A 14,625-nucleotide genomic window follows, 5' to 3' on the forward strand; every position below is an offset into this window, starting at 1 on the left:
ACGACCTTAGGGAGAAACTCCGGAATGATGCGCAGCACTACCTTGTCCTGGTGAAACACCAGGAAGGGAGCCTTGGATGACAGAGCTGCCAGCTCAGACACTCGCCGAAGCGATGTGATCGCAACGAGAAACGCCACCTTCTGTGACAGGCGAGAAAAGGAAACTTCCTTCAGAGGCTCGAAAGGCGGCTTCTGGAGAGCAACTAGAACCCTGTTCAGATCCCATGGATCTAACGGCCGCTTGTACGGGGGTACGATATGACAAACCCCCTGCGGGAACGTGCGCACCTTAGAAAGACGTGCTAGACGCTTCTGAAAAAACACGGATAGTGCTGAGACTTGCCCTTTGAGGGAGTCTAGCGACAAGCCCTTTTCTAACTCCTATTGTAGTAAGGAAAGAAAAGTAGGCAATGCAAATGGCCAGGGAGACACTCCCTGAGTAGAGCACCAGATTAAGAAAATCTTCCACGTTCTGTGGTAGATCTTAGCAGACGTGGGCTTCCTAGCCTGTCTCATGGTGGCAACGACCCCTTGGGATAATCCTGAAGACGCTAGGATCCAGGACACAAAGGCCACACAGTCAGGTTCAGGGCCGCAGAATTCCGATGGAGAAAACGGCCCTTGAGACAGTAAGTCTGGTCGGTCTGGTAGTGACCCCGGTCAGCCGACCGTGAGATGCCACAGATCCGGGTACCACGATCTCCTCGGCCAGTCTGGTGCGACGAGTATGACGCGGCTGCAATCGGATCTGATTTTTGCGCAGTACTCTGGGCAAGAGTGCCAGAGGTGGAAACACATATGTGAGCCGGAACTGCGACCAATCTTGCACTAAGGCGTCTGCCGCCAGAGCTCTGTGATCGCGCGATCGTGCCATAAATGCCGGGACCTTGTTGGTGTGCCGAGACGCCATTAGGTCGACGTCCGGCACCCCCCAGCGGCAACAGATTTCCTGAAACACGTCCGGGTGAAGGGACCATTCCCCCGCGTCCATGCCCTGGCGACTGAGGAAGTCTGCTTCCCAGTTTTCTACGCCCGGGATGTGAACTGCGGATATGGTGGATGCTGTGTCCTCCACCCACATGAGGATTCGCCGGACTTCCTGGAAGGCTGCTGACTGCGTGTCCCTCCTTGGTGGTTGATGTATGCCACCGCTGTGGAGATGTCCGACTGGATTCGGATCTGCTCTCTTTCTAGCCACTTCTGGAAAGCTAATAGGGTAAGATACCCTGCCCCGATTTCCAGAACATCGATCTGAAGGGTGGACTCCTGCTGAGTCCACGTCCCCTGAGCCATGTGGCGGAGACAAACTGCTCCCCACCCTGACAGACTCGTATCTGTCGTGACCACTGCCCAGGATGGGGGCTATGACAATGAGGTGGGAATAAGCCACTATTGCAGAGAGTCCTCGGCCGTCAGGGAAAGGGAGACTTCCCGTCCAGGGAGGTTGACTGCCCATCCCATTGGCGGAGAATGTCCCATTGCCGTTGGCGCAGATGAAACTGCGCAAAGAGAACTGCCTCGATGGCTGCCACCATCTTCCTTAGGAAGTGCATGAGGCGCCTTAAGGGGTGCGACTGGCCTTGAAGGAGAGACTGCACCTCTGTCTGCAGTGAACGCTGCTGGTTCAGCGGAAGCTTCACTATGGCTGATAGAGTATGAAACTCCATGCCGAGATACGTTAGTGATTGAGTCGGAGACAGATTTGACCTTGCCAAATTGATGATCCACCCGAAAGTCTGGAGAGTCTCCAGCGTAACATTCAGGCTGCGTTGGCATGCCTCGAGGGAGGGTGCTTTGACGAGTAGATCGTCCAAGTACGGGATCACCGGGTGTCCCTGAGAGTGCAAGACTGCTACCACTGCTGCCATGACCTTGGTGAACACCCGTGGGGCTGTCGCCAGACTGAATGGCAGAGCTACGAACTGAAGATGTTCGTCTCCTATCACAAAACGTAGAAAACGTTGGTGCTCCGTAGCAATTGGCACGTGGAGATAGGCATCTTTGATGTCTGTTGAGGCAAGGAAGTCTCCTCGAGACATTGAGGCAATGACGGATCGGAGGGATCCCATCCGGAACCGCCTGGCGTTCGCATGCTCGTTGAGCAGTTTCAGGACCAGAACAGGACGGAAGGAACCGTCCATTTTTGGAGCCACAAAGAGATTGGAGTACAAACCCTCGCCCTCGTTCCTGAGGGGGGACAGGGATCACCACTCCTTCTGCTCTTAGAGCGTCCACCGCCTGCAGCAGGGCATCTGCTCGGTGGAGAGGTGGGGCCGTTCTGAAGAATGGAGTCGGAGGACGAGAACAGAACACTGTCCTGTGCACGTGAGCACAATGTCCGTCACCCACCGGTCTGTGACCTGTGGCAGCTAAATGTCGCCAAAGGCGGGGGAGTCTGCCATCAACCGCGGATGCGGAGAGAGAGAGAGAGAGCTGAGAGTCCTGAGGAGACCGCCTTGGTAGCGGTTCCTCCGACTGCCTTCCTTGGGCGAGATTGAGCCCGGCCGGAATCTGAGCCCGTCTGAGGTTTTGTAGCCCTTTTGCATGAGGACAATTGGGACCTGCCGGAGCTTGGGAAGGACCGAAACCTCGACTGTACTTTTAGGACAGTATTAACAGGGTAAGTCGCAGTGCAGACATTGCGGGGTTACGGACGCCTCTGCGGTACAGATGTCCCTGCTCAAGGTCAGCTGCGCAAGAACAGCTGAAAAGGTTAGGTTGCCAATACGGCTGTGGATGCCGGAGCAACCGACACGCCGATAGCCTCCTAGACAGATTTCAACCAGAGTCCATCTGTCTGTGAATGGCATCTTTAAGTGAAGCCCCATCTCCAGTGCAACTATGGCTCTATATGCAAGCCTGGAGATTGGAGAATCCACCTTTGGACCCTGGGTCCAGCGCTGACCACGTCAGGGGAAAAGGGATAACGTGTATCCTAAAAACGTTTGGAGAAGACGCTTATCTGGTAAGCGTGGTGTTTCTGGACTGCTTCTCTGAAGTCAGCGTGGCCAGAAAAAAAACTCAATATCTGCGTGAGATACTGAAAAGGAACTTCTCCTGTTCGTCTCCTATCTCCACTGGGGGAGCTGAGGGAGAAAGATCCAACCTTCCATTGATGGACGGTATAGGATCATTCCGTATGGCGTTACCACCCGGTGTATCCGGATTGAGAGCGATGTCAGTATCAAAGCCCTGAAGAGCTGCCTTTTGGTCAAGTAGATTGCCCATGGGTGCAAGTCTCTATATTATGACTACTCCGTCCCTGTCCATGGACAGGGTTGACAGGAGGTTTCTTTGGCCACAACTAGTAGAGCCCCGGCAGACGAAGTGCTAGAGACCCCGGCAGACGACGTGCTACAGGGGAGCATGCACACAATGGGACGGTGTCATGAACAGCATCCCATGTAGTAAAAACAGCACTGAAATCTGTGTTGCTTTTTTGCCGCTGCCGACTAGCTATCTAGAAGTATATAGCCAAGATTGGTGACCGTACATTGCAATGTATAGCATACAGGCATAAAGTACAAAAGACCACTGCAGCACAAGCAATACAAGCAGCATAGAAGCCTGTGCCCTGGCACCCCTGCTCTTCTGCTGCTGTATACTAGTCATCTAGGGGAATATAGCCCAGAAGAGTGACCCTACAGTGCAATGTATAGCATACAAGCACAAGTACAAATGAACACTGCAGCACATGCAATACAAGCAGCATAGAAGCCTGTGCCCTGGCACCCCAGCTCTTCTGCTGCTGTAGACTAGTCATCTCGGGGAATATGGCCCAGAAGAGTGACCATACAGTGCTATGTATAGCATACAAGCACAAGTACAAATGCACACTGCAGCCCATGCAATACAAGCAGCATAGAAAAAAACCTGTGCCCCAGCACCCTTGGTTTTCTGCTGCTGTAGTCTAGCCATTCCAGGAGAATATAGCTAAGACTAGCGACTGTACAGTGCAATGTATAGCATATAAGCCTAAACACAAATGAACACCTCAGTCGTGCAATACAAGCAGCCTAGAAAGCCTGTGCCTTAGCACACCTGCTTTCCTGCTGCTGATGTGTCGCTCCCCAAGCGGGCATATAGCGACCTATGCAGTAAAAAACAACACATGTACACACTGCAGTTATATCGTGGTCAGCACTATGTGTGCCTCTTACCGCCCGCCTATAAGCGGGTGTATGATCGCCACCGTCCTGCCTTGGTGCCGAAAGTCCGAGCTCGGACTGCAGTAATGGCTGCCGGCTTCTTCCCCAGCTCATGTGAGGAGGGGCGGGCCGTGGGCGTGCCCCCAAGGCAGAGCGGGAATCCGGCGTCCGACAGTGTGCAGTGAGAGGGCTGGAGCATGTAAAAAGGCTCCAGCCCTCGGCGCTGCTGATTGCTCAGCGTCTGTCCCCTTCCCTGAGTGACAGGGAGGGGGCGGGAACGAAGCGGCACTAGGCCGCAGAAGCCGGGGACCGGATTTATAAGCGCCGCCGCCGTAAAAGCGCGGTCGGCGCCCAGTCCCCGGCGAACTACAAGTCCCAGCCGCGCCGCCGCTCCCGGAGCGTCCGGCGCGGTAGTTCCCAAAACACAAAGTCACTCAGCAAAGCTGCAGTGACTGTAACCCTTTACTGTCCCCGGCGCACTAGCACACCCAGCAAGTCTGGAGTGTGCTGTGCCTGTGTGTACGGGGACACAGAGTACCTGTAATGGTGCAGGGCCATGTCCCTGAACGGTACTCCAGCTCCGTATCCAGCAGGTTCAAATGGGTCTGTGGATGGAGCCCGGCGTCAGAGCTTTGAGGCCGGCAGGATCCCACTTCCTCAGAGCCCCCCAGGGGGATGTGGAAGGAAAGCAGCATGTGGGCTCCAGCCTCCGTACCAGCAATAGGTACCTCAACCTTACAACACCATCCACGGGTGAGAAGGGAGCATGCTGGGGGCCCTATATGGGCCCTCTTTTCTTCCATCCGAAATAGTCAGCAGCTACTGCTGACTAAAATCTGTGGAGCTATGCATGGATGTCTGACCTCCTTCGCACAAAGCTTGAAAACTGGAGAACCCGTGATACCACGGGGGGGTATAGCCAGAAGGGGAGGGGCCTTGCACTTTTTAGTGTAGTGCTTTGTGTGGCCTCCGGAGGGCAGTAGCTATACCCCAATCGTCTGGGTCTCCCAATAGAGCGCTGAAGAAAATGGCAGCGTGACAACCTCCGGGTCACATGCTCCGGTCACATGACAGCATGTGACCGGAGCTTGTCGCGCTGCCATTGAACTGTATACACTGTACTGGAGTGCGCCGAATTCGGCGAAACACTGCATGTGTGAAACGTCCCTAAGTAGGTCTGTAAGGGAAGCCAAATAAGAAAGGGCCAAGGTTTCCCTATCTACATTTGAGTCACTCCATCTCGAAAAGAGACATGCTATTTGGGGGCCGACGGAGGGACGTATGGACCATTTGCTAACCATACTTACAGAGCATTCCTCTGCAAAGACAAACCTCAAAACACCAGAGGGCATGTACCCCAGTGTGTTCTCCTTGGGAAGAAGAATGAAAAAGACTTCATGGTTAGGAAAAACATTTCATTGTTGGTGGTGCAGACGGAAGGAAACGCATTCGCTATCTATTCCAGTCAATTTTGCGCTCCTTCCTTTCTGATCCCTGCAGCCAAATTGAGCTCCTTCCTTTCTGATCCCTGCAGCCAAACAATTGATTTCCATCACATATGAGGTATCCGCATACTCAGGAGAAGTTGCACAATACATTGTGTGGTGCACTCTTGTCACCCTTGTGAAAATGCAAAATTTGGGGCTAAAACTAACTTTTTTTTGTGGGAAATTTTCGTTTTTTCCTTCCACATCGCTTTAGTTCCTGGGAAGTACCTAAAGGGTTAAAAAAAAACCAACTTCTTCTATGTGATTTTGAGCATTGTAAGGAGTGCAGTTTTTAGAATGGTGTCACTTTTGGGTATTTTTTGTCACCTAGGACCATCTAACTCACTTCAAATGTGATGTGGTCCGGTCAGATGGGTGCCTCTGCTCTGCAAGTCCAGCTCCTACTCTCTGCAGCAATGGCCATCCTTCTTCTGAGGCCCGTGTGCATGACGCGTCCTACGTCATTCACACTCACCGGCATTGCGGTCCTGCGCAGGCGCACTTTAATCTGCCCTGCTAGGGGCAGATCAAAGTATTGTAGTGCGCATGCGGTCTTTAAGCTTTCATCGATCCTGTACATTACAGTATTTTGATCTCATAGTGCGCCTGTGCAGGATCGCGATGCTGGCCTGGGATGGATAGAAGGAGGACAGAGATCGCAGTAGAGAGGAGGTGCCGGACCAGTGAGAAGATGCACCGGGCCATGAGCAGTGACACCAATCGGACCGGACCACCCCTAGAGTTTTTTTTTTTTCCCTTTTTAACGTTCTACACAGCGGCCTGGGCTCTTATATACAGTTTTCCAGAATACTGTATACAAGAGCTCAGTAGTGGTGGCCGCAGGGTATAGTCACCAAATCTGGTGACAGGTTAAAAAACCAAAGACAGACAGACGGGGGGGGGGGGGGGAAGAGAAGGATAGCTGGGAGAAGTAGAATTAAAAGTAGTCTTACCTCCTGGTCCAAGTTATACTCCTCATTGGACTTAAGAGCATATTTTACGGTCAAGTAGTCACCGTTTTTCACCGCTTCTTTAAATGCACCTTTTCAATGAAGAGGGGAAAAAAAGAAGTTCATGAGAACTCGTCACTACACTCAAAATTTACTCTGTCTGCACCAGGAAGGAGATTACCAGGTACAGAGATTTCCGGCCATGCACCGAGTGCTCGTTGGTTTTATAGACTAAACGATAGATGAACTTTATGGTGAATTTCCATATAACATAAAATAATATAAGTAGAAACATACTATTTGATATTGGGTCTTTAGGGATGATTTCATCGGATCCATCAAGGTGCCTCTGAAAATCCTCCAGGGTCATCCACTCCAGCTGCAGGTCCATTCCCACCCCCACAACCAGGGGCTTGCTGTCCAGCCCTCCTGCAATACACACAGTACTACTGGTAAGAAATTGGAGCCTGTGTAATAGTGGGGGCTGTGAACGCAATGAAACGTAAGGCTGTGTGGACACTGGTTTATGTACAGATCCCAGCAGCTGGTTGGCATACCTGACCCGTCCTGCAGGTGACACACGGTATCCATAACCTCCTGATCTCCTTCAGACGTTCCGAACGTCCATGAATCCGCTTCATCTTGTGTACTTCTTCTGTCTTTCAACGTCGATTTCATCTCCTTCAGTCTATAATCTTCCTGAAGTCTGTAGTCAAAGGAGGACTCTTCCTTCTTCTTTGTGCTCTCCATACACTCTTCCCGGTCTTCAGCAGATATTGTGAAGGCATCATACACCGTTTTCTGCTCCTTGATATCTAACAAGACAATAAATTACATTTCAAGTTCACTTTTACAAAACACGTCAGAGAAACTAAAATGCAAGACAGCCTCCGGGCAAGGATGTCAATGCAAAAAGATCAAAAGTGGACAGATTAGGTTATACATCCGGAGAGTGCCCCGAATAAATCAGCTTCTGGGAACAAAACACTATGCTGGTCACATGACCTGCAGGAACTACCAGCTGAAGGTCAGGGGTCACCAGATATGTGGGGATCACAAGACTGACCTTCTGTTTAGTGCATGTGAGCATCAAGTAAGACTAATCCATTAGATATACCATTGTATTGTACACGTACATGGATCTATTGCACCACAAATAATGCAACCTCAATTTTACCTAAAAAAAATTAGATAAAATATAAATGTATTTACTGTATAAATAAATGGTGTTTCCTTTAAATGAAAAGAAGAATACCCCTTAGGGGTTCAAATAAAATGTGTGGTAGGTTTTGATTTAGGAGTAAAGGCCTCTTTACACGCTGCGACATCGCTCAAGCGATCTCGTTGGGGTCACGGAATTTGTGACGCACATCCGGCTGCTTTAGCGATGTCGTTCCGTGTGACACCTATGAGCGATTTTGAATGGTCGCAAAAATGTTCAAAATCATTCATCGGTGACATGTACCCCTATTCTCAATTATCGCTGCTGCTGCAGCTAGCGATGTAGTTCCTCGTTGCTGCTGCAGCACACATCGCTATGTGTGACACCGCAGGAACCTCACCTTACCTGCGGCCGCCCGCAATGAGGAAGGAAGGAGGTTGGCGGGATGTTACGTCCGCTCATCTCCGCCCCTCCGCTTCTATTGGGCGGCGGTTCAGTGACGCTGCTGTGACGTCGCTGAACGAACCACCCCCTTAGAAAGGAGGCGATTCGCCGGTCACAGCGACGTCGCTAGGCAGGTAAGTAGTGTGACGTGTCTGTGCGATGTTGTGCGCCACGGGCAGCGATTTGCCCGTGTCGCACAACCGATGGGGGCGGGTACGCACGCTAGCGATATCTGTCACGATATCGCAGCGTGTAAAGCGGCCTTTAGTTTGGTTTTTCCGGCAGAGGATACAGTAGACTAATACACTGTTCTATCCCGTGAAAACTGAAACTTCACACCTCGAATTCAAGGAATCTTTTTAAAGGGAACTCGTCCGGTTATTTATGTGTTCTAACCTACAAAATAGGGTGATGGGTGTGCTAGTAACCCCTTCCTAGCCATCCCAGTGTTTTATCAATGTATATGTATAAAAATATGTGTTTTATTACTATGCGTTCTGTATGTAAATGTGCCCCATGGGCAGGGCTGTATTTTGCCTTCATGCTGCCCTAGGCACTTTAAGTGGTCGCGCCCCTTAGTGACAACGTAAAACTGAGTTTTCGCACACGACATCTGTTTAAGGCAGATCTACTCTGTAGCACACTTTAAAAAGTATCAATAAGAAACGAACCCCCCCCCCAATGGGAATCACCACAGGCACATCAAAACATAGCATGAGTATAAAATATTCCCACCACACCGTCCCCACTTATATACTGTGACTGTGACACTGCCCCTAATAAACACCACACTGCCCTCCCTTATAAACTACTGTATATGCACCACACCTTCCTCGATTATGAAATATGATCTGTACATTGTGAGGAGGGAGCAGCATGATGTGAGGACAATGTCCCATGCATGCTGCCCCCTCCTCACAATGTCCCATGCATGCTGCCCCCTCCTCACAATGTCCCATGCATGCTGCCCCCTCCTCACAATGTCCCATGCATGCTGCCCCCTCCTCACAATGTCCCATGCATGCTGCCCCCTCCTCACAATGTCCCTTGCATGCTGCCCCCTCCTCACAATGTCCCATGAATGCTGCCCCCTCCTCACAATGTCCCATGCATGCTGCCCCCTCCTCACAATGTCCCATGCATGCTGCCCCCTCTTCACAATGTCCCATGCATGCTGCTCCCTCCTCACAATGTCCCATGCATGCTGCCCCTCCTCACAATGTCCCATGCATGCTGCTCCCTCCTCACAATGTCCCATGAATGCTGCTCCCTCCTCACAATGTCTCATGCATGCTGCCCCCTCCTCACAATGTCTCATGTATGCTGCTCCCGCCTCACAATGTCCCATGCATGCTGCTCCCTCCTCACAATGTCCCATGCATGCTGCTCCCTCCGCACAATGTCTCATGCTTGATGCTCCCTCCTCACAATGTCCCATGCATGCTGCTCCTTCCTCACAATGTCCCATGCATGCTGCTCCCTCCTCACAATGTCTCATGCATGCTGCCCCCTCCTCAGTGTCCCATGCATGCTGCCCCCTCCTCACAATGTCTCACGCATGCTGCCCCCTCCTCAGTGTCCCATGCATGCTGCCCCCTTCTCACAATGTCCCATGCATGCTGTCCCTCTCCATGAGCTCCTAATGCTGCCTTCCTCTTTTCCATAATGAGACCTTCATGTTGCCCCACTCATGCTAAGACCACCACACTAACGCTTATGCTGAGACCCCCCCCCCACACACACTACCTCACTCTTGATATTGACTCCCCTACATTGCTCCACTCCATACTGATCCCACACATGCTGCCCCTTCTTCACAATGAGCTCCCAATGCTGCCCCCTCTTATTCTGAGTCCTTACACTCCCCCCACCCAATCGATTTTGTCATTGCACTATCCCTCATCCCTTGTCCTCTGTCTCTAGCATTAGCCCCTCTCTCCCACTCCCCCAACATCAGCCTCTCTCCCCCAGCATCAGCCTCTATCTTCCCTCAGCATCAGCCTCTCTTCCCCAGTCTCAGCCTTTGCCTCCCCCCAGCCTCAGCCTACCCCAGTCTCCGCCTCAGCCTCCCTCCAGCCTCCCTCCAGTCTCAGCCTCAGCCTCCCTCCAGTCTCAGCCTCAGCCTCCCTCCAGTCTCAGCCTCAGCCTTCCTCCAGTCTCAGCCTCAGCCTCCCTCCAGTCTCAGCCTCAGCCTCCCTCCAGTCTCAGCCTCAGCCTCCCTCCAGTCTCAGCCTCAGCCTCCCTCCAGTCTCAGCCTCAGCCTCCCTCCAGTCTCAGCCTCAGCCTCCCTCCAGTCTCAGCCTCAGCCTCCCTCCAGCCTCCCCCCAGTATCTGCCTCTGCCTCCCTCCAGCCTCACCCCAGTCTCTGCCTCTGCCTCCCTCCAGCCTCCCCCCAGTCTCAGCCTCAGCCTCCCTCCAGTCTCAGCCTCAGCCTCCCTCCAGCCTCCCCCAGTCTCAGCCTCTGCCTCCCTCCAGCCTCCCCACAGTCTCAGCCTCTGCCTCCCTCCAGCCTCCCCACAGTCTCAGCCTCTGCCTCCCTCCAGTCTCCCCCCCAGTCTCAGCCTCTGCCTCCCTCCAGTCTCAGCCTCTGCCTCCCTCCAGTCTCAGCCTCTGCCTCCCTCCAGTCTCAGCCTCTGCCTCCCTCCAGTCTCAGCCTCTGCCTCCCTCCAGTCTCAGCCTCTGCCTCCCTCCAGTCTCAGCCTCTGCCTCCCTCCAGTCTCAGCCTCTGCCTCCCTCCAGTCTCAGCCTCTGCCTCCCTCCAGTCTCAGCCTCTGCCTCCCTCCAGTCTCAGCCTCTGCCTCCCTCCAGTCTCAGCCTCTGCCTCCCTCCAGTCTCAGCCTCTGCCTCCCTCCAGTCTCAGCCTCTGCCTCCCTCCAGTCTCAGCCTCTGCCTCCCTCCAGTCTCAGCCTCTGCCTCCCTCCAGTCTCAGCCTCTGCCTCCCTCCAGTCTCAGCCTCTGCCTCCCTCCAGCCTCCCCCCCAGTCTCTGCCTCTGCCTCCCTCCAGCCTCCCCCCCAGTCTCTGCCTCTGCCTCCCTCCAGCCTCCCCCCAGTCTCTGCCTCTGCCTCCCTCCAGCCTCCCCCCCAGTCTCTGCCTCTGCCTCCCTCCAGTCTCCCCCCAGTCTCTGCCTCTGCCTCCCTCCAGCCTCCCCCCAGTCTCAGCCTCTGCCTCCCTCCAGTCTCCCCCCAGTCTCAGCCTCTGCCTCCCTCCAGCCTCCCCACAGTCTCAGCCTCTGCCTCCCTCCAGTCTCCCCCCCAGTCTCAGCCTCTGCCTCCCTCCAGTCTCAGCCTCTGCCTCCCTCCAGCCTCCCCCCCAGTCTCAGCCTCTGCCTCCCTCCAGCCTCCCCCCAGTCTCTGCCTCTGCCTCCCTCCAGCCTCCCCCCAGTCTCTGCCTCTGCCTCCCTCCAGTCTCCCCCCAGTCTCAGCCTCTGCCTCCCTCCAGCCTCCCCCCAGTCTCTGCCTCTGCCTCCCTCCAGCCTCCCCCCAGTCTCAGCCTCTGCCTCTCTCCAGCCTCCCCCCAGTTTCAGCCTCTGGCTCCCTCCAGCCTCCCCCCAGTCTCTGCCTCCCTCCAGCCTCCCCCCAGTCTCTGCCTCTGCCTCCATCCAGCCTCCCCCCAGTCTCTGCCTCTGCCTCCCTCCAGCCTCCCCACAGTCTCAGCCTCTGCCTCCCTCCAGTCTCAGCCTCTGCCTCCCTCCAGCCTCCCCCCAGTCTCAGCCTCTGCCTCTCTCCAGTCTCAGCCTCTGCCTCCCTCCAGCCTCCCCCCAGTCTCAGCCACTGCCTCCCTCCAGTCTCAGCCTCTGCCTCCCTCCAGTCTCAGCCTCTGCCTCCCTCCAGCCTCCCCCCAGTCTCAGCCTCTGCCTCCCTCCAGCCTCCCCCCAGTCTCAGCCTCTGCCTCCCTCCAGCCTCCCCCCAGTCTCAGCCTCTGCCTCCCTCCAGTATCTGCCTTTGCCGCCTCCCCCCCGCATGCGCAGATCTCCGGTCTGCATTAGAGACACTCCCACGCTCCTTATGAATCCACTTACCTGCTCCAGTGCCCGCCGCCATCTTCTTGGCTCACGTGAGTATCCTCTTCTGACACCGGCTTCCATCACGTCCTCCGCGGCGTCCTGCTGTGAGCTCTGCATGTGACGTCCACACAGCAGTGGACGCAGCACAGAGGAAGGAGCTGATTGGCGCGCGCCTGTGACCCCGGAAGTGCAGGCGCCGGCAGTTCCGGGGTCAATCAGCTCCCTGTGCTCGGCGGCCACAAAAAAAAAAATGTAAAAAAAAAAAAAAAAAAATTTTTTTTTTTTGCTGCCAGAAGGTGCCGCCCCTCACAATCTGCCGCCCTAGGCACCGGACCACGGGTGCCTAATGGTAAATACGGCCCTGCCCATGGGCGTTGCATCGCACTGTGGGCGTTTGCATGTGTTTTCCGTGGTATCACGCCCCTGTGGGCGCGATACCATGGATTTACATCAGCGACGAGACCGTCGCTACTTGAGATCTCGCGCATGCGCGCTTACCATTCCCGCAGTCTTGTTATCTGGGTGCTCACTTCTCGTCTTCAGACGTGCTCTGCGCATGACCGGAACCACAGGAGTCTTAGGAGCATGCGCAGAACGCGTCTGAAGATGAAAAGCAAGCAAGGCTACGGGATTGGTAAATGCGCATGCGCGGGATCTCAAGTAGTGACGGTCACGTCGCTGATGTAAATCTATGGTATCACGCTCACAGGGGCGTGATACCACCGAAAACAAGCAAACGCCCACAGGGTGATGCAACGCCCATGGGACTACAGCCCCTGCACATTTACATACAGAACACATTGTAATAAAACACAGGGATGGGTAGGAAGGGTTAACTAGCAAACACATCACACTTTACGTTAGAACACATAAATGACCTTACACGTTCCCTGTAAAGAGGGTTTCCAGGACTTCGAGATTATGACTTGGGGCTCTTGCAAATAAGCGTATACATTGAACGAGAGGGGGAAATAAAACAAAAAACGCATTCCACTCAGACCAATGTTATTTTGTGGGGCGGTTATGATTTGCAATATTTTTCTCAAGCCGTATCGAACTTACCGTGTTTTTCAAATTAGAAGATGCACTTCTTCTCCCAAATTTTTGGGAGGAAAAGGACGGATGTGCCTTATAATGCAAATTTAGCTTACCAGGAAGTGGAGAATGGGCGCTGTGCTGGCAGCAGTGGGGGCTGTGAAGAGCAGGGCAGGGGAGATGCTCTGTCGGTGGTGCGGGCCCTTCAAATAATGGCGCCCGGAGTCAGCGCGTTTGTAGATGGAGCTCTTGGCTCAAGATCTTATCTGCACACGTGCCACCTCCAGCCCACTGATCTCCCTGCAGCGGGCTTAAGGAAAAAGGCACCCGGAGGTGGCACGTGCGCAGATAAGATCTTGGCTTGTCATTGAGCCAAGAACTCAAACTGTGCATGCCCCCACTCCGGACGCCATTTCTTTGAAGCCCGCACTGCCAGTAGAGCATCTATGATGCCTGTCGCACTGCCCTGCTCCACACTGTCTCCCTCGCAGAATCATCTTACTCCAGCACCGCCCCTGCCTCCTGTGATCCCACTCCAAAAATGCTGTTGCCTCCCCTCCAGTATAAAGCCACCGGAGTTTAAGACTGACCCCCCTCTTTTTTTTTTTTTTTTTAATATCTAAATTTGGGGTGTGTCCTATAATCCAGTGCGTCTTATAAAACGAAAAAATAAATACGGTAATTACTCTCTTCCTTTTCTACCCACCTGTGATCCAATCACAGTAGATGACACTCGGCTCATGTTCACAGCAGAGCCTGATCCGAATGTCATTAGCACATAGCATCCGAGGATCTTGCATTGGATGCAATAAGCTTGTGTGACCAAGGCTCTTCAACCCTATTTCACAGTCTGAGTCCGGACCGCAATGTGCACGCCATCTGCAGGTCTTCCGAATTAAACCCAACATCTTCAACTACCTATGAGGCTGTTGAGATCAGGTACCCGCTTGCGGTCTGTACCTGGACTGTTAATGTCGGATGCGGGTGAGCATTCTACCCCAGCACCCTACAGATCAGCCGATTTAAGAGTTCTTTAAGTGAATAGTAAACAGAGTGCACAGAATACACGTCTGGTCGCAGACTTACTTTTTACCACCTTCGGCTCCTTTCTAGCCTCTTTTTCGGCTTCATGCTTCTTTTTGGATTTGTCTTTGGACATCTCTGATTTTTTTGTTTCTTTATTCTAGTGGAGATACAACCAAATTAAAGGCAATAACCTCTCACAAAAGGACACCACAGATAATTAAGTTGGGTCTGCAAGGAAAAAGGAGTTCATTCTAATCACCACAATACACAAAATATGCCCTTGTTGGGCACGTCAATGGGGGCATCTTTACCAAAGACAGCCAACTGTATCTGCACTATGAGATTAAGGTGGGACTAAAGAAAATGAGAC

The 14,625-nt window shown here is 53.3% G+C and overlaps 1 protein-coding gene across 2 annotated transcripts in view; it reads right to left on the reverse strand.

Moving 5' to 3' along the window:
- The window catches only part of MPHOSPH8 (M-phase phosphoprotein 8), a 150,332-nt gene that overhangs the window by 120,753 nt on the left and 14,954 nt on the right, over window positions 1–14,625 (reverse strand). For both annotated transcript variants that reach the window (XM_075337410.1, XM_075337409.1), the window contains exons 4-7: window positions 14,316–14,412; window positions 7,142–7,399; window positions 6,882–7,013; window positions 6,588–6,676 (exon numbers count right to left, since the gene is read on the reverse strand). In XM_075337410.1, the coding sequence (XP_075193525.1) occupies window positions 6,588–6,676; window positions 6,882–7,013; window positions 7,142–7,399; window positions 14,316–14,412 (576 nt within the window). The remainder of the gene's footprint in view (window positions 1–6,587; window positions 6,677–6,881; window positions 7,014–7,141; window positions 7,400–14,315; window positions 14,413–14,625) is intronic.

Source organism: Anomaloglossus baeobatrachus, chromosome 2 (assembly GCF_048569485.1).
Source record: "Anomaloglossus baeobatrachus isolate aAnoBae1 chromosome 2, aAnoBae1.hap1, whole genome shotgun sequence".
Taxonomy (NCBI): domain Eukaryota; kingdom Metazoa; phylum Chordata; class Amphibia; order Anura; family Aromobatidae; genus Anomaloglossus; species Anomaloglossus baeobatrachus.